The 27,124-nt window shown below is 61.9% G+C and overlaps 1 protein-coding gene across 3 annotated transcripts; it reads left to right on the top strand.

The window, feature by feature from the left end:
- Positions 1–1,401: 1,401 nt before the first annotated feature.
- CELSR2 (cadherin EGF LAG seven-pass G-type receptor 2) lies at positions 1,402–27,097 on the top strand. 3 transcript variants are annotated; one of them, XM_085023734.1, is made up of 34 exons: positions 1,402–4,855; positions 9,706–10,353; positions 12,257–12,479; positions 12,878–12,993; positions 13,163–13,251; positions 13,659–13,816; positions 14,197–14,360; positions 14,479–14,604; positions 14,973–15,139; positions 15,405–15,692; positions 15,775–15,949; positions 16,180–16,321; positions 16,474–16,594; positions 17,014–17,197; positions 17,353–17,454; positions 18,449–18,543; positions 18,764–18,973; positions 19,387–19,570; positions 19,683–19,811; positions 19,896–20,076; positions 20,227–20,394; positions 20,479–20,605; positions 20,720–20,920; positions 21,191–21,365; positions 21,666–21,778; positions 21,919–21,998; positions 22,087–22,213; positions 22,348–22,470; positions 23,674–23,801; positions 23,999–24,087; positions 24,177–24,359; positions 24,492–24,662; positions 24,896–25,130; positions 25,816–27,097. In XM_085023734.1, the coding sequence occupies exons 1-34, from the start codon at positions 1,546–1,548 to the stop codon at positions 25,820–25,822; spliced, it is 8,739 nt and encodes a 2,912-aa protein (XP_084879860.1). In that variant the 5' UTR covers positions 1,402–1,545; the 3' UTR covers positions 25,823–27,097. The 3 variants fall into 3 exon arrangements, with proteins under 3 accessions (XP_084879860.1, XP_084879859.1, XP_084879858.1); XM_085023733.1 differs by having other exon boundaries at positions 25,557–27,097; XM_085023732.1 differs by having other exon boundaries at positions 25,420–27,097.
- Positions 27,098–27,124: the final 27 nt, after the last annotated feature.

The raw sequence follows: 27,124 nt of genomic DNA, 5'->3' as shown, positions 1-27,124 counted from the left end.
GCTAGAGGGTGGTGGGCTTGGAGGAGAAAAGCCCTGGCCTCCTCCCTAGGCCAGCCCTCTCACCACCAGCCTCAGCCTTGTGCTGCTCCCATGGTTGGCTCCCACAGTTCCCCGTCCGTCCGGGGAAGGACGGAGCTGGCAAGAGGGCATCTATTCAGACAAGAGGCCCTGATGGAGCAGTCTAGGACTGGGGAACCTGTGTTAAAACTTGGCTCCACCCCTAGCACAGCCTCATGACCTGTACAAGTTTCACCCTCTCTAGGCCTCAGAAGCAGCTAAGTGTGTTTATACCAGCTGGCTTTGGCTCTGACACTCCTGGCTTACCTCCCCCAGAAAAGCCCAGGTGGCCTCGGAATTGAGGCTGGGGTCATCATTCTGCACTGCATTCTGCAGCTGGACCCCAAGGGGGGCAGCCTGATTAGATCACAGCTTTGCCAAGGCGAGGGGTAGGGGTAGGGGTAGGGGTCCGGGTCAGGGTAGGGGTGGAGGTTGGGGAGAGGGGCTCAGGACCTTTCTGTGTGTTCCCAGGGAAACAGAGTGTTTCTCTGGGCGGTGGGGGAGACTTTATACTATTGAGCAGGGCCATTTTAGCTCAGTCTGACCCGAGAGCTGTGGAGGGGACAGCCACAAGGGCTCTTCTCAGCAGCTAGCAACATCCAGCCTTTCTGAGCGGTGTGAGGTGGACACACGGTCTGAGAGCCCTTCAAAATATTTTGAAAACCCCTAAGCATACTTAGGGGTTACTGCCACCATTATTATCATTGCTGTCTGGCTTCTGATTAATTTCTCTCTAGACTATTGTAGGGATCTGGCATCGGCCCAGGGGCAGGCCTGGGGTGCGGTTCGTTAGGGGCAGGGGCGTCTGGACTGCGGGAATTCTAGAGACTCTTGCGGAGGAGGAAGCTGGGCGGGGCCCACCTCCTTTGGTGCGGCTGGCATCGCCACTTTAAGGCGGCGGCGGCGCGAGCAGGTCTATGGTAATGAGCCGCCGCCGCCGCCGCCACCGCTCTGCAGAGCTCGCCCGCCCGCCAGCCTGGAAGGCGAGGGAGCGTGGGGCTGGGCCCGGGGCCGCGGCGACAGCAGCGGCAGCGCCGGCGGGGACGCGGGGCACGAGCGGGCGGCGCGGGGCCGTCAGGGGCGGCCGGGTCCCGGCCAGGGTCCGGGTGCAAAGCTCCGCGGGCGCAGGTGGGCTATCCCGCGGGGGCGAGGGGCACTCCAAGGACCGGGGGACCGGCAGGGCCAAGGGCGCGGGGCCCGCGGGCGCAGGTGGAGAGAGCCGGGTGTGCAAGTAGAGGCGCCGCGCCAGCCGGTGGTGGTCGGGGTGACCCGGGTCGCGGGCCCGGCTCGGGGAACGGTGGGAGCCGGGGCGCGTGGGAGCGCGCAGCGCCAGGCCCTGTTGAGGCATTAAGGAGCAGGCCCTGCGGGGCGCACGAGTGGACCCCGGGGACTGGCGCCCCGGCCTGGGCATGAGGCGCGGCGGGGCCGGCAGGAGCGGGAGGAGGAGCCGCCGCCGCCGTTGACCCGGCCGGCCGGGAAGTGGGAGAGATGCGGAGCCCGGCGGCCCGCGCCCCCCTTCCAACGCCGCTGCCGCCGCTGCTGCTACTGCTGCTGCTGCTGCTGCTGCGGCCACTGCTGGGAGACCAAGTGGGGCCCTGTCGTTCCCTGGGGCCCGGGGGACGCGGCTCCTCGGGGGCTTGCGCCCCCGTGGGCTGGCTCTGTCCAGACTCATCCTCGAACCTCTGGCTCTACACCAGCCGCTGCAGGGATGCGGGGACCGAACTGACTGGCCATCTGGTGCCCCACCACGATGGCCTGAGGGTCTGGTGTCCAGAATCTGGGGCCCACATCCCCCTGCCGCCAGCCCGGGAAGGCTGCCCCTGGAGCTGTCGTCTTCTGGGCATTGGAGGCCACCTTTCCTCACAGGGCAAGCTCACCCTGCCTCATGAGCACCTGTGTTTAAAGGCCCCGCGGCTGAGATGCCAGTCTTGTAAGCTAGTGCAGACTCCAGGGTTCAGGGCAGGGGACAGCTCGGCAGAAGAGTCCATGGGTGGGCGTCGGAAAAGGAATGTGAATACAGCCCCCCAGTTCCAGCCCCCCAGCTACCAGGCCACAGTGCCCGAGAATCAGCCAGCAGGTACTCCTGTGGCATCTCTGCGGGCCATCGACCCGGATGAGGGTGAGGCAGGTCGGCTTGAGTACACTATGGATGCCCTCTTCGATAGCCGCTCCAACCATTTCTTCTCCCTGGACCCAGTCACCGGTGCAGTAACCACAGTCGAGGAGCTGGATCGTGAGACCAAGAGCACCCATGTCTTCAGGGTCACGGCACAGGATCACGGCATGCCCCGACGCAGTGCCCTGGCCACGCTCACCATCCTGGTGACTGACACCAATGATCATGACCCAGTTTTTGAGCAGCTGGAGTATAAGGAGAGCCTCAGGGAGAACCTGGAGGTTGGCTATGAGGTTCTCACTGTCAGAGCCACAGATGGTGATGCCCCTCCCAATGCCAATATTCTGTACCGCTTGCTGGAGGGCCCTGGGGGCGGGCCCTCTGAAGTCTTTGAGATTGACCCTCGCTCTGGGGTGATCCGAACCCGAGGCCCAGTGGATCGGGAAGAGGTGGAATCCTACCAGTTGACAGTGGAAGCAAGTGACCAGGGTCGGGACCCTGGTCCACGGAGTGCCACAGCTGCTGTTTTCCTGTCTGTGGAGGATGATAATGACAATGCCCCCCAGTTCAGTGAGAAGCGCTATGTGGTCCAGGTATGGGAGGACGTGACCCCAGGAGCCCTGGTACTTCGGGTCACAGCCTCGGATAGAGACAAGGGCAGCAATGCCCTGGTGCACTACAGCATCATGAGTGGCAATGCTCGGGGACAGTTTTACTTAGATGCCCAGACTGGCGCTCTGGATGTGGTGAGCCCTCTTGACTATGAGACAACCAAGGAATACACCTTACGGGTTCGGGCACAGGATGGTGGCCGCCCCCCTCTCTCAAACGTCTCTGGCCTAGTGACAGTGCAGGTCCTGGATATCAATGACAATGCCCCTATCTTTGTCAGCACCCCCTTCCAGGCTACTGTCCTGGAGAGTGTCCCCTTAGGCTACTTGGTTCTCCATGTTCAGGCCATCGATGCTGATGCTGGTGACAATGCCCGCCTGGAATACCGCCTGGCAGGGGTCGGGCACGACTTCCCCTTCACCATCAACAATGGCACAGGCTGGATCTCTGTGGCTGCTGAGCTGGACCGGGAAGAAGTTGATTTCTACAGCTTTGGAGTTGAAGCCCGAGACCACGGCACCCCTACCCTCACTGCCTCGGCCAGTGTCAGCGTGACCATCCTGGATGTCAACGACAACAACCCGACCTTTACCCAACCCGAGTACACGGTGCGGCTCAATGAGGATGCGGCCGTGGGCACCAGCGTGGTGACGGTGTCAGCCGTGGACCGTGATGCCCACAGTGTCATCACCTACCAGATCACCAGCGGCAACACCCGAAACCGCTTCTCCATCACCAGCCAGAGCGGTGGTGGGCTGGTGTCCCTTGCCCTGCCCCTGGACTACAAACTTGAGCGGCAGTACGTGCTGGCTGTTACTGCCTCTGATGGCACACGGCAGGACACCGCCCAAGTGGTGGTGAATGTCACTGACGCCAATACGCATCGTCCCGTGTTTCAGAGCTCCCACTACACGGTGAATGTTAACGAGGACCGGCCAGCAGGCACCACAGTGGTGCTGATCAGTGCCACAGACGAGGACACCGGTGAGAACGCCCGCATCACCTACTTTATGGAGGACAGCATCCCCCAGTTCCGCATCGATGCAGACACGGGGGCTGTCACCACCCAAGCCGAGCTGGACTACGAGGACCAGGTGTCCTACACCCTGGCCATCACCGCCCGGGACAACGGTATCCCCCAGAAGTCTGACACCACCTACCTGGAGATCCTGGTGAACGACGTGAATGACAACGCTCCTCAGTTCCTGCGGGACTCCTACCAGGGCAGCGTCTACGAGGATGTGCCCCCCTTCACCAGCGTCCTGCAGATCTCAGCCACTGACCGTGACTCTGGTCTTAACGGCAGGGTCTTCTACACCTTCCAAGGTGGCGATGATGGAGATGGAGACTTTATCGTAGAGTCCACATCAGGCATCGTGCGCACGCTGCGGAGGCTGGATCGTGAAAATGTGGCCCAGTACATCCTGCGGGCGTATGCAGTGGACAAGGGGATGCCTCCAGCCCGCACGCCCATGGAGGTGACGGTCACTGTGTTGGATGTGAATGACAATCCGCCCGTCTTTGAGCAGGATGAGTTTGATGTGTTTGTGGAAGAGAACAGTCCCATTGGGCTGGCTGTGGCCCGGGTCACAGCCACTGACCCTGACGAGGGCACCAACGCCCAGATCATGTACCAGATTGTGGAGGGCAACATCCCTGAGGTCTTCCAGCTGGACATCTTCTCTGGGGAGCTGACCGCCCTGGTAGACTTGGACTACGAGGACCGGCCGGAATACATCCTGGTCATCCAGGCCACGTCGGCGCCCCTGGTGAGCCGGGCTACGGTGCACGTCCGCCTGCTGGACCGCAACGACAACCCCCCCGTGCTGGGCAACTTTGAGATCCTTTTCAACAATTATGTCACCAACCGCTCAAGCAGCTTCCCGGGGGGTGCCATCGGCCGCGTGCCTGCCCACGACCCTGACATCTCGGACAGCCTGACTTACAGCTTCGAGCGGGGGAACGAACTCAGCCTGGTCCTACTCAATGGCTCCACTGGCGAGCTGAGGCTGAGCCGGGCCCTGGACAACAACCGACCTCTGGAGGCCATCATGAGCGTGCTGGTTTCAGGTAAGGAAGGGCCCAGGTGACCCTGGAGTGGGGTCGGAGGGGGAGGGTGGCCCTTGAGGGAGGGCCTGGGCAGCTGTCCCAGGAGGAACCGCTGAGCTGCCTCTCTGCCCAGTACTGGGTACTGGCCCAGCCGTCGAGGGGCGAGAAGCAAGCAGCCTGGGAAGGAGCCTGCGGAATCCTGGCAGCGGGGCCGGCCTCGCTCGCCACCCCAGGCCGCCTGGGCTGCTCCGGTTGGCTGCCCCCTGCCTACCAGCCTGTGACGTGGTGGGGGAAGCGCTGTGAGGCTGCCCTGGCCATGGCTGCTGCCAAGAATTTGGGGGGTGGGGGAGGCGCGTGGAAGACTGGGGTTCAGGAAAGCTGGGGGAGGGATGGAGGACTGTGGCCGGGAGAGGCCAGCCGCCGCCCAGCGCCCCCCACCCCCCACCCCCCCAGGGTATCCCTGTGATCTCACACAGCCTCCCACAGAGCCGAGGCTCTGGGGGCACGGGGTTGCTGCTGCGGGGTCAGGACCTTGCGGTCGGGCCCCTTCTGGTCCCCGGCTGAGCCGCAGACTGGCTGAGGGGGACTTTGTCTAGTACATTCTTTTCCCTCCAGGCAGAAAGAGCCTGGCCTGGCTCCCTCTTCTGAGCTCCCACAGGAAGTGAGGCCGGAGCTCATTGTCTCTGTCCAAACAGACCCCACTGTCGGAGGTTGTGGTTCGGGTCCCGCCTGGGGGAGGGGCTGCAGGGGATCCAGGGGCAGGCTGAGGCCTCTTGGGCCCCTTGCCACCCCACGGACTGTTCTAGATGCCAGGCTTTCCCTGTGGGCCCTGAGAGCCTGGGCTCAGAGGATGGGACGTGGGGACCACCACGTGCCTGGGAACTGGTGACCTCTGAGGGCAGAGCCCCCGGATCCAGTGGCGAGAGAACAGAGTCCTGGGGCGTGGGAGCCTGGCCAGGACCCAGGCCGGGCGTTCCAGCTGCCTGGCCAAGCGCTCAGCCTGCAGACTCCCAGGACAGAGGGCTGGGGAAGGAGGGTTGGGCCAGGGACCACGTTCTGTCTCTTCTGCCACCAGCAAGGAGGGGGCCCGCCCCAGGCACCTGAGCCCCTGCGCCACACCTGGGAACTGCTGAGATCCTCCAGAGGGCTCCTTGTTGGCTGCACCCTGGGGATGGGCGGGTCAGGGCACCCCCACTCCAGACACATCAGGGAAGGGGGAAGGAAAGGAGCCTGGCGGGCCTCACTTCCAGTGCAGGGAGTCCAGGCCGGGAGTGAGAGGCAGGCGGGACACAGGGCGTGGCTTCAGCGCCCCTACTTGTGGCCCTTTCTGGACTGATGCTCCCCTGCCGCACTCCTCAGGTGGCCATCACAGCCAAGGCACATGAGCGTTTAGAGGTCGCAGAGAAGGCTCTGTGCCTCTGGAAGCTTCAGTTCTCCTCCAGGAGGAGGAAGTGGGAGCTGGAGCTCCCCTGTCTCGTGTCCTTCTCTGTGCTGGGAGCCAGTGGGAAGCGGTGGAGGGCCGTGGCCTCTCCCTCCTGTCCACCCCCCAGTCCACTCAGTGAGTGCGCAGGATGCCGAGGGATGGGGCAGAGGAGGCCCCCCCTGCCCCCGCCTTCGTGTCTCTACCGGGCAAAGCCCCAGACCGCAGCCCCCCAGAATAGAGGGCGCAGCCTTGGCTGGCCCTCCGGCCCTAGCCCCACCCTCTCCCCTCGGCCCTGACCCTTGGAGGCAGTCACCACGGCAACCCCAAAGTTCAGGGAGGTTGGGGTGAGAGGGATCGACTCCCACTGCCCCTTTGTTTTCCTTCTCTTGTTCTTTGTCTCTTCTTTCTTTCCCGCCTCTGCCCCCGGGGCCCTTCTGCTGGGCCCCCTCCACTGCCCTCTCCCCATCTCCTGTGTGACTCTCTCCTCCTTTCCCACTTTCTCCACTGCTGGCTCTTTTCCTGGGCCTTTGTCTTCCCCTGTTTGGTCTCTGTGCTTATGCCTCTCTGATTTCCCCCTCTCTTGTTTGCAGCGGCTGCAGCTGCCCCAGCCTGGGCTGCATGGCTCTCCTGAAGCCTGAGTTCCCCCTGCCTTTTCTTCCTCTGCTAAGACACGCAGGAGCTCCTGTCCATGGCATGGTCAGCCCCGGGAGTGGCAGACCCCCTCCAGGCCTACAACTTCCACTGGCACATCTGCCAGGGGAAGGGAGGCTTGGAATCCGATTCTGCCACAGTCTGGGATGTGGAACTTTTCCAGGTGTGGCTGGCTGGGCTCTGGGCACAGACGGTGTTTCCTGGGGTCAGGGCCCACCCCAGCCTTTTTTCTGTCCAGGAGGATGGCTCACGCAATGCACCCCCCACCCCTGTTCCCACCATCTTCTTTGCACCTGAGGGGTGACCCAGGTCAAGGCAGGGGAGAGGAACAAAGAGGCAGGAGAGGGCAGTGAGTTGACTGCTGGGAGGGGGGACAATAGCAGAGGGGCAGGTGGCCACAGATGGTGGACAGATGGGAAGCAACAGAGACACTGGGCGAGGGGCATAGGCGGGGCCTGAGACAGCAGAGGAGGGACGTGGGGAGGAGTGCTTGTTCCCAGGGCTGAGGGGTGATGAGGTTTCCGTGGCTCGTTGGCCTTGACTGCCGCCTCCCCTCCCCAATCAGTTAGGAGTACTCTGTGTGGACGCTTAGGCCGCTTTCTACCCGGAGGGACTATCACACTCAGGATTGGCTGGGCACCAGGTAAACAGGAGTCCTGTGCCAGCTCCATACCTCAGTGCAAGGGGGGTCTGAAGAAGGGAGAAAAGGAGAGCCTGAGGTCATCAATCTGGGGGGGCTTCCTGGAAAAGGTGAGTTTAGGGCAGGTTAGAAAACTAGGACTATGGGCCGGTGTCTGGAGAGGCCAGGTAGGAAGGAACAGCCTGTGCGGTATCTGGGTATCTGCAAGTCGAGAGAAGGAGGAGCAGAAGTGGGTGACGACAAAACAGGCTTGCTGCTGGGAGCAGGCGGGCCTCGGCGTTCTCAGACCATGAGGCTGGAGGGCAGGTGCGCGGTGGGCCGCGGTCATGGCTGGGACAGGTGTTGGGCTTCGGCTTTCCCAGGCTCAACTGAGACACCAGTGCCGTCGACGCCTCCAGGAGATGTGACAAAGACGCAGAATCTATTCCTAGATCCCTCTCCTACTCCCATCCCACCCCAGAAACACCAACTCCTGCCCCATTCCTGCCAGGGTGTTCTTTTTCATAGCTGCTTAGGCTCCTCCTGCTGTTTGTGAAGCTCATTTTTTCATTATGGAGACCAAACAGATTCTCATGAACATCTTAGTATTGACTGAAAACCTACTATGTGTAGGACACTGTAGTAAATAAAAAATGAGTGTCCCTTGTAGCCCTGCCGAGCCTTTTCCCTCTTCCCTTGGCCTCTAGTTTTCATTTTCAGCTGAGTAAAATCCATTGCCATGTATTTGCGCATTCAGGTGTACATGGTATTTCTGGGCTTAGGGTGTGTGGGTGGAGTGAGACACCGGCGAGTGCATACTTAGCTGTTCATAAGTGAGTGTGTGGCCTGAGGGTGTGCCAGGCTGTAATTTGGCGAGCCAAGTGGGCGATGAGGAGCTGGAGGGCCTAGGGCTGGAGGAGGGGTCAGCCCTGTGGGGCTCTGTCTGGGCAGCAGGATGGAGAGCTGCCCAGGCCCTTCCATCTCTGGTCCCTCGGACCCCGCAGCAGCAGGGCAGTGGGTGGTGCTTCCACCGGTAAGGTGGCTCAGCTGGATTTCCTGGGGTGGGGCCCCCCGGCTACCCTCAGCAGCCCAGAGTTGGGCGGGAAGAATGCTTTGTGTGGGGCGTTGCCATGGGGATAGCGGGCCTGTGCCCAAGCAGCCATGGGACTCAGTGGGAGGAGGACTGGGTGGCCCAGTGACCCAGTTCACCCCCCACTCTGCCGCAGTGGGGGAAAGGGGAACACGGCCAGGGTCAGGGTTGTGGTAGCTGAGATACAGAGGCTGAGGGAGCGGGAAGATTATGTTTGTGGATCTCTCATGCTCTGGCCCCTACAGAGAGGTAAGAAACAGGCAAAATGGGACTCTTGTGTAGGGAAATTTGCCAAGAATGGTATAATGAAGTAGAACCTGTGGCTTGGGCAGGAAAAGGTGCATAGACTTAAAAGATGTGCCCAGGGAGTTCCCATCATAGCTCAACAGTTAATAAACCCGACTAGCATCCATGAGGATGCAGGTGCGATCCCTGACCTTGGTCGGTGGGTTAAGGATCTGGCATTGCCGTGAAGTGTGGTGTTGCTGTGACTGTAGCAAAGGCCGGTAGCTACAGCTCCGACTGGAACCCTAGCCTGGGAACCTCCATATGCAAAAAAAAATAGATGTGCCCAGAAGTTCCCGCTGTGGCACAACGGGAGATTGGTGGCGTCTTGGGAGCACATTCCATCTCTGGCAGGCACAGTGGGTTAAGGTTCCTGCGTCACAGCCAGCTTTGGCTTAGGTCACGACTGCAGCTCAGATCTGAGCCCTGGCTGGGGAACTCCACATGCCAAGGGGCGGCCAAAAATGAAAAACAAACGAACAAACAAAAAACCAGATGTGCCCATGTTACACAGCAGAGGGTTTCTGGAAAGTATGCAATGAGAACTTCTGCAATCAACCCCCTTAAGTGCGAATGGGGGCTGAGCCCTCAAGGAGTGACTGTCCCACGGTTGACATACACATACCTCCTAGGACACCATTATGCCAGTCAGAAAACAGGACGCCTTCTTGGCAACTGGGCAGTGCAGGAGCCTGCAGGGGGATTTCGGCCCACAGGCTCTCCCTCCCCCGGGTGCTCCTGCCTCGGCCGGGTCTCTGGCACCCCTGCCCTCCCCGGGTCCTAACCATCTGGCCTCTCCGCAGATGGCGTGCACAGTGTGACCGCCCAGTGCGCCCTGCGAGTCACCATCATCACCGACGAGATGCTCACGCACAGCATCACGCTGCGCCTGGAGGACATGTCTCCCGAGCGCTTCCTGTCGCCGCTTCTGGGTCTTTTCATCCAGGCCGTGGCCGCCACGCTGGCCACACCCCCAGACCACGTGGTGGTCTTCAACGTGCAGCGGGACACGGACGCCCCCGGCGGCCACATCCTCAACGTGAGCCTGTCGGTGGGCCAGCCGCCAGGGCCCGGGGGCGGGCCCCCCTTCCTGCCCTCGGAGGACCTGCAGGAGCGCCTGTACCTCAACCGCAGCCTGCTGACGGCCATCTCCGCGCAGCGCGTGCTGCCCTTCGACGACAACATCTGCCTGCGCGAGCCCTGCGAGAACTACATGCGCTGCGTGTCGGTCCTGCGCTTCGACTCCTCGGCGCCCTTCATCTCCTCCTCCTCCGTGCTCTTCCGGCCCATCCACCCGGTCGGGGGGCTGCGCTGCCGCTGCCCGCCAGGCTTCACCGGTGACTACTGCGAGACGGAGGTGGACCTCTGCTACTCGCGGCCCTGCGCCCCCCACGGGCGCTGCCGCAGCCGTGAGGGCGGCTACACCTGCCTCTGCCGAGAGGGCTACACGGGTGAGCCTTCAAAGAGGGAGGGGGCCCCCCAGGGGTGGTCCAGGGGGCTGACACTGTGGTGCCAGCACAATCGGGCTAAAGACAAGAGTGGCGGTGTTCCTTTCTGGAGGAAGGTACAGAGTACACTGGGCGCCCACCAGTCCCACTTGCTCTTTCACACCAGCCACCTATTAGGGAAGGCAGAAGGGGGAGCCCTTCTCGGCCACCTATCTGCCCCCACCGCAGGGGCTGTAACTGAGGTCAGCCCTAGCCTTCGAGCCAACCTGCTTGCATTTGTATCTCAAGCTTGGACAGGAGTTGCTGTGTGACCTTGGGCAAGTTACCTAACCTCTCTGTGCCTTAGTATTTTTAAATGGAGATAATGAATCTACTTACATCATAAGGTGGTTGTGAAGATGAACTTAATTAACTTAACCTGTGTAAAGAGCTGGCCTGGAGGAAGCGTTGGCTGTGATTTAAGGGCAGGCTGAGATCAGGTGACTTGCTCACAGCTGGTTTAGGGGTGATGCTGGGCCTCATACTGCTCTCTCCCCACTGCTGAGTGAATTACCTTTCTGGGCTGCTGCAAGTGCTTTTCTCCCGCCTGTTGAGGGGAAGGCACAGGAGAGCTGGGGAAACTGGAGAGTTTGGGTGTGGGCATAGGGGTGTTTCAGAAGATCCCTGCACCTGTGTGACCCGAGCAGAATAGCCCCACCCCCACCCAGGTCTGTGAAACAGGGTCCTGACCAAGAGGCCTTCCTTTTTTGGCCTGATTTACGCATCCTGTTCCCAGCCTCTCCCTGGGATGCTCCTTGCCTCTGCTTTGTGTTCCTGATTGCCCTCCGGATACCCCCTCCTCTCCTCCATGGGCCCTTCCTTCCCAGATGCCTTAGGCCTGGTTCTCTCTCTCCCAGAGCCATGCCCACTGGCTCTGCCAGCAGTGGTAGGCAGGCTCCACTGCCTTCCCTGCTGCATCTTCCTGCCCAGAACTTGCCAGACTTGACTCCTCTCAGCTGCTGCTGGTGGAGGGGGGGCTGGGGGGAGGGGAGGGAAGTCTTTGTCCAGGAGGATGGGGTTGGGGGGTGCTTAGAGTAGGCGAACAACAGTTTCCATGGAAACAAGAGCCAGTCACTAGGCACTGGAGCTGAGAACCTATCTCTAGAATCTGGGAATGGGGAGGGAGAGAAAGGGGTGGATTTTTCCATCTGATCTTGCTGGAATTTTCAGCTCCTCCTTGGACTCCTACTCTGCTCCTAGGCTTGGGGCCCTACTCTCTCAGCATCTCCCAAGTGCACCCAGGTCCTCAAGCTGGACTCCACGGCGCAGGGTGGGAGTTCCCTGCCCCAGTTCTGGAGAGTCCCCAGCTCCCCGCCTACACCTCCCCATAACTCTGAAACTCTGACAAATCCAAGTAGAAGCCTGGTCTCGTCCCCAGGGAGGGAAACTGATCTTGGCGCCTGACAGGGACAAAAGCACCAGTGAGGGGGAGGGCGGGGGTGTTGGCACCAGGCCTTGTGCTGACCCGCAGGCTTTTCCCTCCATGCGTTCACCCCCGAAGGGGCCAGGACACTCCCAGCTTGCTTGGTAGCCCTGACACCAGAGGCCGTGAGGACTGGGGCCTGGTGATCAGGGGTCTCTCGGGCCTGTGTTTTTGAGGCCCAAACAGGGGTATGGACAGGTCTGGGAGCTTCGAGGAACTTGCCGGAGAGCAGTATGTGGGTCTGTGGCGAGTTCGGCCCTGGGGGCCACGCACAGCACTGGGAGGGCGGGGGTTTCACAGCCTTCAGAGAAGACAAGCGCATGAGAAGTGGGGATGCTGGGGAGAGTTGGGGAGATTATGGGGGTCACACTGGGAGCAAAGGAGCCCCAGTTCCCCTCCTTCTCCTCAGGCATTTGGCGCTCACCTGCCTTACCTCTTGCCCAGGTGAGCACTGCGAGGTGAGTGCCCGCTCAGGCCGTTGTGCCCCAGGTGTCTGCAAGAACGGAGGCACCTGTGTCAACCTGCTGGTGGGTGGCTTCAAGTGCGACTGCCCGTCTGGAGACTTTGAGAAGCCCTTCTGCCAGGTGACTACACGCAGCTTCCCCGCCCGCTCCTTCATCACCTTCCGAGGCCTGCGCCAGCGCTTCCACTTCACCCTGGCCCTCTCGTGAGTGCCCTGGCGCTGGGGAGGGCGGGGGCGGGGGGACCCGGATGAGGTGGGAAGTCAGGCAGCAGAAGTGCTCAGAACAGGTTGTTGGTGGAGCAGGATCAGTTAGCATTTGGAGCTGCGTGTGCCCTCGGCCAGCAGGCCTCCCGCACCAGCAGGACCACCTACACTCCTCCCACCCCACACTCAAGGGTGGGAGCCTGGAAGCCCGGGTTCTGCTTCTGGTCCCGGGTTGGGCTCATCTTCCCCATTCTAGTCACGTGGTCTAGAGCCTCGGCCAAGAGTTAGTCCTCTGGAGGGTCCTGAGCAGGGTCAGGGTTAGTTAGGTGGCCGGGGTGTGGCATCCAGCATCCAGGCGGGTGCTCCATCCCCTGCCCCCATCCCCCACTCCTGCTAAGGTTTGCCACCAAGGAGCGTGACGGGCTGCTGCTGTACAACGGGCGCTTCAACGAGAAGCATGACTTTGTGGCCCTCGAGGTGATCCAGGAGCAGGTCCAGCTCACCTTCTCTGCAGGTGATCCCGGTTGCCCCGTGCCCATCTCCTAGAGGCCTCGTGTCTCTTGGCCCTTGACCCCAAGTCACACCCTCTCCCAGCCAAATCCGGGCCCAGCCCGACCGTGAGCACACCCTCCCCGTTCCCAGCCCTCATCTGGTGTCCCAGCTCACCTGGGTCCTTTCCCCAGGGGAGTCGACCACCACTGTGTCCCCATTCGTGCCCGGAGGGGTCAGTGACGGCCAGTGGCACACGGTGCAGCTGAAGTACTACAATAAGGTGGGTGTGGGAGGGGCAGCCAAGGAGTGGGCGGGTTCTGTCCTTGGCTCAGGCTCTCACTCAGACCCGGGTGGCCCTGCCTCCCCCGGGGCTGGTCGTGGCACTCCTGGCTGAAAGCGGGGAAGGGGGCAGGTGGAACTTGCCACCTTGCTGGGCAAACCCATTCCCCGGGTGGTGTAGATGCTGCTTGTTCCTTTAGACAGGAACAAACTTGAGTGGACATTGAGGAAGGTAAACACATTAAGACATGCACACACATCTGTGTGCATGTGTGTGTGTGTCTATACACACGTGTACGTGTAGGCGCACACGGAGGGGATCAGTGTGTGCTAGTGCCTTCATGCCTGGCCCGTGCACTGAGTGGCTCCTACCCACTCTTTCCCATCCCATCCCTGCCCTGTCCACAGCCCCTGCTGGGCCAAACAGGGCTCCCGCAGGGCCCATCTGAGCAGAAGGTGGCCGTGGTGACTGTGGATGGCTGTGACACAGGGGTGGCCCTGCGCTTTGGAGCTGTGCTGGGCAACTACTCCTGTGCTGCCCAGGGCACCCAGGGTGGCAGCAAGAAGTAAGCAGGGGCGAGGGGGGGTAAGGTGAGGTACAGGCCAGGCGGGAGGGAGGGTTGTAAGGGGGGCCTCTGGGGACCCTGGCATGGGAAGCAGTTCAGCTGGGGGCCTTCCTTCAGCTTGCTTCCCTTTGCCCCTTCTCAGTCCTCTGCGGGGGGCTGGGGTCAGGGGTGGGAGCGGGCAAGCTTGGGGGACTAGAGCCGGGCCTTGTGCAGCAGCCTGAGGAGGGGTGGGTATCAAGGGAGCAGCTCCAGGTTGGGGCCCGCCTTCTTCTGGCTGCTCTGCGGGGCCCCTGGATCTCCTGGCCTGGTGGCAGGCCGTGGGGAGAAGAGCCGGAAGCCCCCCACTGTCCCTCAGCTCGTGGCCGTTTTCGTTCCCCCAGGTCTCTGGACCTGACGGGGCCCCTGCTGCTGGGCGGGGTCCCTGACCTGCCCGAGAGCTTCCCTGTCCGCACGCGGCACTTCGTGGGCTGCATGAGGAACCTGCAGGTGGATAGCCGACACGTCGACATGGCCGACTTCATTGCCAACAATGGCACCGTGCCTGGTAGGGGAGCTGGGCCGGGCCCCAGTGCAGGGGGGAGGCGCTGTGCCTGGTGTGGGCCTCAGAGCCCCCTCTAGCCATTGCCACAGCCTCCGCCCGAGTGCCCTTCTCTCCACTCTAGGCTGCCCTGCCAAGAAGAATGTGTGCGACAGCAACACCTGCCACAATGGGGGCACCTGTGTGAACCAGTGGGATGCGTTCAGCTGCCAGTGCCCTCTGGGCTTCGGGGGCAAGAGCTGTGCCCAGGGTAGGAGCGCAGCCATCCGGGGCCAGGGCCCAGGAGCTGTCAGCAGTGCTGGGAACACACTGGCAGGGTCGGGGCAGACACTGGGCAGGGCCCAGCTGAGCTGGGCTGTGGGTGGAAAAGCGTGTCAGGGCAGAGCCCCGAGAGGGCAGCACGAGAGACAAAGGGCCCAGTCAGAGGCAGGCCTGGGCACAGTGTGGGGCGGGCCCGGGGCAGGTACACGCTCAGGAGGGTGGGGCAGACGTGGAGAGTGGGCACTCGGAGAGGCAGTGGTGCCCTGCCTTCCTGGGAGCCACCACTGCTGAGCATCCTATGCCCTGGGTCACTCAGCTGCTTAACCTCTCAGAGTCCGCTTTTATCTGCCTCTCCAGAAATGGCCAACCCGCAGCGCTTCCTGGGCAGCAGCCTGGTGGCCTGGCACGGCCTCTCACTGCCCATCTCCCAGCCCTGGCACCTCAGCCTCATGTTCCGTACGCGCCAGGCCGACGGCGTCCTACTGCAGGCTGTCACGAGGGGGCGCAGCACTATCACCCTGCAGGTGATGCAGGGAGGCGTGGGGCTGGCAGGCCCTGGCCGGGCCTGGCCGGAGACAGCTGGGCGGGGCCTTTACCCGGGAAAGAAAAAGGCGGCTGGGTTCCTTTGGTGGATCATTGCTGCCATCTGTTGAGCCCAAGGGACATGATGCCTTTTCCCCTCAGGCCTTCGCGGGGCTGCGGGATGGGTTTGGTGGCCCAGGAAGGTCAGAGGGCTGGAAGGAGAGTGGATTAAGGCAGGCCGCTGACCCTCTTTTCTTCTGGTGCCAGCTGCGGGAGGGCCACGTGGTGCTGAGTGTGGAGGGCACCGGGCTCCAGGCCTCATCTCTCCAGCTGGAGCCAGGCCGGGCCAATGACGGGGACTGGCACCATGCACAGCTGGCACTGGGAGCCAGCGGAGGCCCCGGCCACGCCATCCTGTCCTTCGACTATGGGCAGCAGCGGGCAGAGGGCAACCTGGGCCCCCGGCTGCATGGGCTGCACCTGAGCAACATTACGGTTGGGGGAGTGCCTGGGCCGGCCGGGGGCGTGGCCCGTGGCTTCCGGGGCTGTTTGCAGGTAAGCACCCTCACCTGCCTTTCCATCGGCAACCCTTGGAGGCCTGCTCGGCAAAAGGCCAACAGCACCCCGTCCCTCCCAGGGCGTTCGGGTAAGCGAGACAGCTGAGGGTGTTAGCAGTCTGGATCCCAGCCGTGGGGAAAGCATCAATGTGGAGCCAGGCTGTAGCCTGCCAGACCCCTGTGACTCGAACCCGTGTCCTGCCAACAGCTATTGCAGTGATGACTGGGACAGCTATTCCTGCAGCTGTGATCCAGGTGTGTCAGGGGTCCAGGGAAAAGGGGCAGATTAGCAAGTGCCGGGGTCTCATTCTGGCTCTGCTGAGTGGCTTGGGGCCTGTGACATCACCTCTCTGCGCCTCTCCTCCTACACGCCAAAGTCATAGCCAGCTGGTGTAACGCTCAGAGTAGGAGGTGGCTGAAGGCAGGTTTGAAGAATGTGCCAGGGGAGGGTGGGGATTGAGCTTGTTGTGTCCTTCTGGTCCCAGGTTACTATGGTGACAACTGCACTAACGTGTGTGACCTGAACCCATGTGAGCATCACTCCATATGTACCCGAAAGCCCAGTGCCCCCCATGGCTATACCTGCGAGTGTCCCCAAAATTACCTTGGGCCATACTGTGAGACCAGGTAAGTGACCAGGAGCATGCAGCAGCAGGTCCCCGTGGCCACAGCCCATGTCTGCTGTGGCCCTCAGAGCATTGAGAGCCTAACCGCACCACAGTCAGGGTCAGAAGGAGGCAGAGGAGGGAGCTCACTCCTGCCTGGGCCCCTCTCTGCAGGATTGACCAGCCTTGCCCCCGAGGCTGGTGGGGACACCCCACCTGCGGCCCATGCAACTGTGACGTCAGCAAAGGCTTTGATCCAGACTGCAACAAGACGAGCGGCGAGTGCCACTGCAAGGTGACAGCCCTGACCTAGGCCTCCACGATGGCCTTGGCCTCTGTTCTTTATCTCCTGGGCCTTTTGGGGGGCAGTGAAGAAAGCCTTGCCACAGAGATCTGAGGGCTGTGTGGCTTTGCTCCGTAGGGGGTGGACCAGTGGCTGTTTGTGCACATGTGTCTGGGGTGTGGGGGTGCCTGGGACTCAGCCAGCGAACTCTGAACCAGCTGTCCTCATCTGCAGCCTGTTCTAATTGTTTGGCTCATTGATGGGTTAAACTCCAAATCATTAATCATTATGTTAAATATTTTGAATATACCATTCTTGGGGGGACCTGTGGTCAAGGAGCCTCTCCCCAGAGGGGTCACAGTGAAAGGACCCACAAGGATCCAGGGAAGGGAGCCTGAGCCGGTGACCACATCTTTCCTCCTCCCTCCCAGGAGAACCACTACCGGCCCCCTGGCAGCCCCTCCTGCCTCCTATGTGACTGCTACCCCACGGGCTCTCTGTCCCGAGTCTGTGACCCCGAGGATGGCCAGTGTCCATGCAAGCCAGGTGTCATTGGGCGTCAGTGTGACCGCTGTGACAACCCTTTTGCTGAGGTTACCACCAACGGCTGTGAAGGTGGGGCTTCCCAGTGTGGGCCAGGCCCTGGTGTGCCAGGGAGGCCAGGGGCAAGGGCTGGTTGCAGGCCTGAGGCTGCTTAGGGAGGGAGACGGAGCCTGGCTTGGAGCTGTAGGCAGACAGCTTCTCCTGTGACCGTGTGTGTTTCCCTGCAGTGAATTACGACAGCTGCCCCCGAGCTATTGAGGCGGGAATCTGGTGGCCCCGTACCCGCTTTGGGCTGCCTGCTGCTGCCCCCTGCCCCAAAGGCTCCTTTGGTACGTACTAGGGGCCTGGGATTGAGGATTTGGCCTCTCATCAGTGGGGTGAGGGTAGGGAGGCCTGGCTGTAAATCCAGGAGTCCACTTTCTGGCCTCCAGGTCCTGGGAGGCCTCTCTGTTCCACACTTCCTTGGCCCATTTCCCAGCTCACAGGGTTGCCTATCTGGAGGGTGCCTACAGCTGAGATTCTGAGTTTTTTTTGTCTTTTTGCCTTTTCTAGGGCCACTCCTGTGGCATAAGGAGGTTCCCAGGCTAGGGGTCGAATCGGAGCTGTAGCCGCCAGCCTACGCCAGAGCCACAGCTATGCCAGATTCGAGCTGTGTCTGCAACCTACACCACAGCTCATGGCAACGCCAGATCCTTAACCCACTGAGCAAGGCCAGGGATCGAACCCGCAACCTCATGGTTCCTAGACAGATTCGTTAACCGCTGAGCCACGATGGGAATTCCAAGATTCCTAACCAAAGTGCTCAAAGCCGTGCAATGAGTGTGGCACAGGGCTGGGGACTAGAGCTTCAGAGATGAGTCACGCAGGCTTCCGGTCCTCAGCTTGCCACCCAGTAGGGGTTATGCCACTAGAAAGACGGTCTGGGGAGCAGAGGCTGCTGGGTGCTGTCTCCAGGGACCCAGCCCCAGGGTGGGGGCTGGCGCTGGCCCTCAGATTGGTGATGAGCAGGGTTCAAAAGCACAGAGTGAGTGGCAGAGCGTGCAAGGTGGTGGCTTGAGGGGGCACCATGTCTGGGCTCAAGGAGATCCACTTGCCCTGGGCTCCTGTGGCCCTGGTTTCGGCCGACCTTGCAGAGGTTTGGGCTCTGGTATTCAGTGCGCCAACCTTCCTGTTCTCACCTGGGGTGGGGTCCAGGGTGGCAGGGCCCTCGTTTGCTTGTCTCCTGTCTCTGGTCCACAAGGGGCCCCCAGCAGACGTCAGCCTGGTCTCGGCAGCCCCCTGTGTCTCTCCCTGAGGCCCGGCCCTCCTGCTTCCCACCCCCAGGGACCGCTGTGCGCCACTGTGACGAGCACCGAGGGTGGCTCCCGCCAAACCTCTTCAACTGCACGTCCGTCACCTTCTCGGAGCTGAAGGGCTTTGTAAGGGAACCTTCTCGTCTCCTCGCTCCCTACCCCTCACCTGCCCAGGAGGACAGCTCCGGGAAAGGGGACTCTGGAATTCCAGCCCTTGTCTCCGGGAACCCCCACCCCTACCCTGGAGGCCACTTGTCCCCTTTTCTTCAGAGTTCTAGTTCTTCCCTGTGGGTACCTCATTGCCATCCTCCTGGGCTGACCCCTGTCCCTCCCTGTCCTGGCCCAGGCTGAGCGGCTGCAGCGAAATGAGTCAGGCCTGGACTCGGGGCGCTCCCAGCAGCTGGCTCTGCTTCTGCGCAACGCTACCCAGCACACAGCTGGCTACTTCGGCAGCGATGTCAAGGTGGCCTACCAGCTGGCCACAAGGCTACTGGCCCACGAGAGCGCCCAGCGGGGCTTCGGGCTGTCCGCCACGCAGGATGTGCACTTCACTGAGGTGAGGCTGGGCGGGGGCAGGGCTGGTGGGGTGGGTGGGGGTCCCAGTGGCAACCTGGGGGCAGGGGGGGGCACTCCCCACCCCTGCCTTTGGGGAGCTCCCAGCTGACATGAGGCCTCTGTGAGATCCCTTGAGCCATGGCCCGGCCCGTGGGTAACCTAGAGGGGTATATTTCCCCACCCTTTTCCTAGCAAGGGGCCTGGTCTGACCAGGCTCCGGGAGCAGAGGCCCTGCCCACTGTGCCAGGGAAGGGAGGAATCGGCTCCTCATACCTCTGTGTGGGCGCAGGCACAGGGCCTGGGAAGCTGTCGTTAGAGCGTGAGGAGGAAGGATTCCAGGGAGGGGCCTGGCAGTGGGGACCAGAAGGCGTGAGGCTGTGGGCACGGCCCACCATGACTGTGCCCACCCTCCAGAATCTGCTGCGGGTGGGCAGCGCCCTCCTGGATGCAGCCAACAAGCGGCACTGGGAGCTGATCCAGCAGACGGAGGGGGGCACTGCCTGGCTGCTGCAGCACTACGAGGCCTACGCCAGCGCCCTGGCCCAGAACATGCGGCACACCTACCTCAGCCCCTTCACCATCGTCACGCCCAACATTGGTGAGGTTGCTGCGCCGGGTGGGGCGGGGAGGGGTTCATGAGTCTCTGGGAGGGCAGCCATGCCCGGGGCCTGCCCACTTCACCCGGGGTCTGACCAGTGACCTCCCCGCAGTCATCTCTGTGGTTCGCTTGGACAAGGGGAACTTCGCGGGGGCCAAGCTGCCCCGCTACGAGGCGCTGCGGGGGGAGCGGCCCCCGGACCTTGAGACAACGGTCATTCTGCCTGAGTCTGTCTTCAGAGGTCAGTGGGGGCCACGGGGTGGGTCCAGGCCAGGCCGGGGCGTCTGTGCAGGACCCAGCTGAGTGGACAGTGTCCCGATCCCAGAAACGCCCCCTGTGGTCAGGCCCGCGGGCCCCGGGGAGGCCCAGGAGCTGGAGGAGCTGGCACGGCGTCAGCGGCGGCACCCAGAGCTGAGCCAGGGTGAGGCTGTGGCCAGCGTCATCATCTACCGCACCCTGGCCGGGCTGCTGCCCCACAACTACGACCCGGACAAGCGCAGCCTGAGGTGAGTGGCTGGAGAGACGAGGACCGGGTGGGGGTCCGGGCGGGTGAGGCCTAAGGAGGGGCCAGGGGTTGGGGGCATCTTGGGGGAGAAGGGGGCTTCCCCCCCGACACGTGACTCCCATGTGACCGCTGCCTGCCTGTCCCCGGTCAGAGTTCCCAAACGCCCTGTCATCAACACGCCTGTGGTGAGCATCAGTGTCCATGACGATGAGGAGCTTCTGCCCCGAGCTTTGGACAAGCCCGTCACAGTGCAGTTCCGGCTGCTGGAGACGGAGGAGCGGACCAAGCCCATCTGTGTCTTCTGGAACCATTCCATCCTGTGAGCCTGCCCTGCCCTGCCCCCCGGGCTGTGCCCCTGGGCACCCCAGCCCCTTTGTGTCCTGACCCTGCCCCTCTCATGCAGGGTCAGCGGCACAGGTGGCTGGTCAGCCCGAGGCTGCGAAGTCGTCTTCCGCAACGAGAGCCACGTCAGCTGCCAGTGCAACCACATGACAAGCTTTGCTGTGCTCATGGACGTGTCCCGGCGGGAGGTTGGACCCAGTGGGGGGAGGCCGCAGAGCCGGGGTGGGGGGTGGGAGCACAGGGCACTGGGTTAGGTGCTCAGGCCCTGCCCTTCCTAATCTGCCCTGCCACCCACCCTGCAGAATGGGGAGATCCTGCCACTGAAGACGCTGACGTACGTGGCCCTAGGGGTCACCTTGGCGGCCCTCCTGCTCACCTTCCTCCTCCTCACCATCCTGCGTGCCCTGCGCTCCAACCAGCACGGCATCCGACGGAACCTGACTGCCGCCCTGGGCCTGGCTCAGCTGGTCTTCCTCCTGGGAATCAACCAGGCTGACCTCCCTGTAAGATGTGCCTCCTGTGCTTGTCCCCAGAGCGCCACCGCCCCCCCACCGCCCCGCTGTCAGTCCCTGCAGCAGGGACTAATGAAGAGCCCATCGTTTCCGCCTCTCTAGCACCCCCTTACTTCCCCAGCATCCTAGAGGTACCTTCCTCTGGCCCAGCTTCCTCTGAAGCACCTCCCAACCCCCAGGCCCTCCTCCCCAGTCTGGTGAGAGCAGCACCCATGCTCTGGCTGTGCCTAGTCACTGACTGGGCACTGCCCGGGCCCTCAGTTCGCTTGCACAGTCATCGCCATCCTGCTGCACTTCCTGTACCTCTGCGCCTTTTCCTGGGCTCTCCTGGAGGCCCTGCACCTGTACCGGGCGCTCACCGAGGTGCGCGACGTCAACGCCGGCCCCATGCGCTTCTACTACATGCTGGGCTGGGGCGTGCCCGCCTTCATCACAGGTACCCTCGCCCCCTCCCGGGCCTATGGTTCCACATCCCCAGGTCCACCTTCACACCCCGTTCTCCCGCTCCCATCCCTGTGCCCCGGGGCCAAGTTCTCCATGCGTATCCCTGTGGTTGGACTCCGCTCCTGAGACCCCCCCGCTACTGGGCGTAGGGTCCCCCATGCTAGGAAGGGGGACAGATCAGGGGCAGACCCTTTTGCCCTCTGTGCCTGGCCCTGGGAGCCCCCTTGACTGCCTGATGGATTCTAAAGTCCCTGACCACCCGCTTCGCCTGCTGCTGTCCCCGTACTCCCAGGTCTGGCCGTGGGCCTGGACCCCGAGGGCTATGGGAACCCCGACTTCTGTTGGCTGTCCGTCTACGATACGCTCATCTGGAGTTTCGCTGGCCCCGTGGCCTTTGCCGTCTCGGTGAGTGCTAGAGCGTGGCTGGAGGTGAGCAGGTTGCATGTGACCTCAGGATCCCCTTTAGGAATGGCTGAGGCCCCCTGAGGGTGGGTGGAAGCTGTCTGTTCCCTGCTGACGCCCTCACACTGCCCCTCCCCTGCCAGATGAGCGTCTTCCTGTACATCCTGGCGGCCCGAGCCTCCTGTGCTGCCCAGCGGCAGGGCTTTGAGAAGAAAGGCCCTGTGTGAGTATGGGGGGTGGGTACCTGGGCCGTGGACGGGCATCGGCGTGGGACGCCCCACGGCCAGACTCACAGCCCACCCCCTCCCCAGCTCGGGCCTGCGGCCCTCCTTCACTGTCCTCCTGCTGCTGAGCGCCGCGTGGCTGCTGGCACTGCTCTCTGTCAACAGTGACACCCTCCTCTTCCACTACCTCTTTGCTGCTTGCAATTGCATCCAGGTACCCTGCCCGTGCCCCGTGGGAGCCCCGCAGAGATGTGGTGGCGGCGGGGAGACGGGTGGGTGGAGGGGGAAGCTTGGCTGTGAGGTGCCTTCACAAGCCCTTCCAGACAGTCGCTGCCTCTTGCCTGTCAGGGCCCCTTCATCTTCCTCTCCTACGTGGTGCTCAGCAAGGAGGTCCGGAAGGCGCTCAAGTTCACCTGCAGCCGCAAGCCCAGCCCGGACCCTGCTCTGACGACCAAGTCCACCCTGACCTCGGTGAGGGAGCCAGGGGTCAGAGAGGGGGGCGGGGTCGTGCGGGTGGGGGCGGGGGGAGAGGCTACAGGCCCAAGGAGCCTGTTCTGTGTGCTTTTCACCCTACTTTCTCTCCATCCTTACGTCCTTTCCTGGAAGGAGGGAGGGGTGGTGAAATGGGATGTGCGGCCTGGGAAGAAGGGCACCTGTGGTGGGGGTGGGGAGGAGGATTTTGACTTGAGATGGGTGTGAAGCTTGCAAGTAAGGTGAGGAATTGGCCCAGACAGTTAATCGGGTCAGAAATGCCCACACCTACAAAAAAAAAAAAAAAAAAAAAAAAGCAATTCGCATGTATTAAAAGACACCTGGGAGTTCCCGTCGTGGCGCAGTGGTTAACGAATCCGACTAGGAACCATGAGGTTGCGGGTTCGGTCCCTGCCCTTGCTCAGTGGGTTAACGATCCGGCGTTGCCGTGGGCTGTGGTGTAGGTTGCAGACGCGGCTTGGATCCCGAGTTGCTGTGGCTCTGGCGTAGGCCAGTGGTTGCAGCTCCGATTCGACCCCTAGCCTGGGAATCTCCATATGCCGCGGGGGTGGCCCAAAGAAATCGCAAAAAGACAAAAAAAAAAAAAAAAAAAAAAATGCCCACACCTGAGAATCCCTTGTGCCTCCTGGTAAGTCTTCTGTGTCTCTCAGAATGCTCTCAGGAGACAATTCTTTTTTTCTTTTTTTTTTTTGTCTTTTTGCCTTTTCTAGGGCCGCTCCTGCAGCATATGGAGGTTCCCAGGCTAGGGGTTGAATCAGCTGTAGCCGACGGCCTACACCACAACCATAGCAACACGGCCTGCACCACAACCATAGCAACGCAGGATCTGAGCCACATCTGCGACTTACACCACAGATCTTTAACCCACTGAGCGAAGCCTAGTCGGATTTGTTAACCATTGAGCCACAACAGGAACTCCTCAGGAGACAATTCTTGGTGCCATCTTTAGCCACCAAGCCCTTACACAGCCGAGTCCAGGGTACCTGGGGTGCATAGAAGTGGCAGAGCTATGGCAGAGCTGCAACTATTTCTAGGCCCTGAGACGGGGCAGCAGAGATGTGGGGCCTATCTCTTCGGTCCTGGGCGGTAGATCTCAGGGTGAGCTCCCTTGGCCTTCCACTTCCCAGCTTGGAGCCACCCATCCTGCTCCCCCACTTACTGACCTCTCTGTTCCCTGCCTAGTCCTACAACTGCCCCAGCCCTTATGCGGACGGAAGGCTGTATCAGCCCTACGGAGATTCAGCTGGCTCTCTGCACAGTGCCAGCCGCTCCGGCAAGAGTCAGCCCAGCTACATCCCCTTCTTGCTGCGGTGAGCTCTGGCCCTGGGAGGCTTGGGAAGGGGCCAAGAGCACCGCACGTGCTAGACCCAGGTCAGCGGCTGCTGGGAGTTGAGTGGCACACGGCTGACACTTGACCTGGAAGCAGTGAGGGCCATGGGGAGAGAGGAGAAAGTAGGACAGTGGGTGAGGGGCCAGGCTGACACCTCCCGCATGTCTGTCTTCTTAGGGAAGAGTCCACACTGAACCCTGGTCAGGGGCCCCCTGGCCTGGGGGACCCGGGGAGCCTGTTCCTGGAAGGTCAAGACCAGCAGCATGGTGAGGATGGAGCCCCCTGAAGGCAGATGGGGGTGGGGGTGCCTGGCTTCTTCTGGCGATGCCACCTGTGAACTCTCCCCACCTCCCAGATCCCGACACGGACTCTGACAGTGACCTGTCCCTGGAAGATGACCAGAGTGGCTCCTATGCCTCTACCCACTCGTCTGACAGCGAGGAGGAGGAGCGGGAGGCCGCCTTCCCTGGAGAGCCAGGCTGGGATAGCCTGCTGGGGCCTGGGGCCGAGAGGCTGCCCCTGCACAGCACCCCCAAGGGTGGGCCAGCGCAGGGTTGGGGACAACGGGAGGGCCAAGGGTCTGGGGCTCCCTCCCGGGAGGTAAGACTAGGGCGGTGACTCTCTGGCCGTCAGCCTTCCCTGGGCCTCACGGACTTCCTTTCTCCACCAGATGGGGGCCTGGGGCCCGGAAAGGTCCCCTGGCCAGGAGACTTTGGGACCCCAGCAAAGGAGGGTGGTGGCAATGGGACTTCTGACGAGCGGCCGCGGGAGAATGGAGATGCCCTGCCTCGGGAGGGCTCCCTGGGCCCCCTTCCAGGCCCTGCTGCTCAGCCTCACAAAGGTGAGTGGGGTCCCTGGGCCCCCTCCCAGGCACTTCTGCTCAGCCCCACAGGGGCGAGAGGGGTCCCTGGGCTCCCTTCCAGGCCCTTCTGCTCAGCCTCACAAGGGTGAGTGGGGTGTGCTCAGCTGCCGGCTCCCCCCTCAGCCACCTCACACCTCACATTGGCCCTGTGGCTGGTGGAGCTTTCTAGGGTGGCCCCATGCTCCTCACGACACCCACCCCCCGGCCCACAGGCATCCTCAAGAAGAAGTGTCTGCCCACCATCAGCGAGAAGAGCAGCCTCCTCCGACTGCCCCTGGAGCAGGGCACAGGGTCCTCCCGGGGCTCCTCCGCCAGCGAGGGCAGCCGGGCCGGGCCCCCTCCACGGCCCCCGCCCCGGCAGAGCCTCCAGGAGCAGCTGAACGGGGTCATGCCCATTGCCATGAGCATCAAGGCAGGCACGGTGGACGAGGACTCGTCGGGCTCCGAGTGAGTGGGGCTGAGCGGGCGGGACAGGGTGCAGCCCCTCAGAGGCCCAGGCCGCGCTGGTCGCCAGTCAGGACAGAAGGGCCGAGCGTGGCCCAGCTCCCCTCAGGCCACAGGCCCCCGACCACGGAGCCCCATGGGTCGGCCCCTGGCCAGCATCAGGCCGTGGGAGGGAGGGTGGGGAGCTGGGGCTGCTCTTCTGTTTCCTTCTTCTGGTGAAAGCTTCTGTCTCCTCTGCTCCCACTAACCCTCTGTCTGCCTTTTCTGTCACTTTCCTTTCCTGCCTCTCCAGATTTCTCTTCTTTAACTTCCTGCATTAACCCTGGGCCGGTGGTTCCTACACTCTGAGGCTCCCTTACCTTCCCCAGCTGCACTCATGCCCCCACTGTCTTGTGCTTTATCCTGCCCCGCTCCCCCACCTGCCTGCAGCAGCGACGAAACGTCCATCTGAGGAGCCCGGGGCCTTGCCGGGAGGGGCCCCGACCCCCCCCCCAGGCCATCTAGTGCCAACTCCCTCCCCCACCACCCCCCTCACTGCACTTTGGACCCCTGGGGCCAACATCTCCAAGACAAAGTTTTTCAGAAAAGAGGAAAAAAAGGAATTTAAAAAAGGATCTCCACTCTTCATGACTTCAGGGATTAATTTTTTTTATACGCTGGAAACTGACTCCCCTTTCCCTCCCCAAAGAGGATAGGACCTCCCAGGACGCTTTCCCCGCCTCTCCTCAGTTTCCCATCTGCTGTGCCTCTGGGAGGAGAGGGACTCTTGGGGGCCTGCCCCTCATTTGCCATCACCAAAAGGAAGGACAAAGCCACACGCGCCCAGGGCACCCAGCCCTGCGGGCTGCACCGGGCAGGCCTCAGTGTGGCGAGGGCAGCGGGGCCAGGGCGTGCCTCCCCTGGCCATGCCGCCCTCCCAGGAACTGAAAACGCCCTGTCCGGAGAGGGGGCGGCAGGACTCGGCGCCCCCAGACCCCCAAATGCTGCATGAACACATTTTGAGGGGAACCCGTGCCCCTGGGCGGCGGCCGGGCCACCCCAGCCCCTCTCCTTTCCCGGACTCCGGCTGTTGCTGCAGCCCGGGTGTTTGCTCAGTTCGCTGACCCGAAAGTGCTTCATGTCCCTGCCTGACCCTCGCTGGGGACGGCCAGTCATGTATTACGTTGCGCTTCTTTGCTTCATGTGGGTGGGACCAGGAGGAAGAGGACACCGCCTCCAGCCCAGGTCCTAAGTCTGGGCTGCCGGGTCTTCTCACCCCACCTCGGAGACCAGACAAACCCCACTGACCTGCTGTGGCCTCTGAGATGCGCTCCACTTTGAACCGCTTCTTGGAATTGGCTCTCTCCTTCAAAGGACCAGGTCCTGTTCTTTGTCCCCCTTGCCACCCAGCTCCCGGCGAAGAGAGAGTTAATATATATTTTTTATTTATTTGCTTTTTGCGTTGGGATGGGTTCCTGGCCAGTCCCGGGGGTCTGATGTGGCCGTCACAGGTTGGGTATGTACCCAGCAGTCCTGGCGAGGGGGCCTGCGGCCCTTCTCCTTGCCCCGGGCTGTATCTCCCCACCTCCCCCTCTCTCCCGTTTTCGCCAACCGCTATTCATTGAGTCACCATTTAAGCTAAGCATGGATACCAGACTTGTCACTGACTTTCCTCTGGAGCAGGTGGCTAGAAAAAGAGGTTACAAGCAGAAAAAACGTTCCCGTGTCTCATTTGTAAGGCTGGCCTCTGGCTTTTCTGCCATGGATCCTTCGCCTGGCCTCTCCCCCCAGCAATTCCTGCAAAGGATTAAAAATGTAACTGGTTTTTACTACTGATGACTTGACTTAAAAAAAATACAAAGATGCTGGATGCTAACTTGATGCTAACCATTTGATTGTACAGTTTGATTGTTACTGTAAATACATAGAGTTTTGTGTTTTGTTTTCTCATTTTCCCATACTAGTGAATAAACTAGTTCTGTGCGGGCTGAGCCCTGTCACCGTGTGCTTCTGTGTGG

Source organism: Sus scrofa, chromosome 4 (genome assembly GCF_054392235.1).
Source record: "Sus scrofa isolate SSC_HxYL_T2T_F1_AM1 chromosome 4, Sscrofa_HxYL_maternal_Yorkshire_Landrace_v2.0, whole genome shotgun sequence".
NCBI lineage: Eukaryota > Metazoa > Chordata > Mammalia > Artiodactyla > Suidae > Sus > Sus scrofa.
Note: the sequence above shows the minus strand (reverse complement) of the source record. Positions and strands in the feature narration are given on the sequence as shown.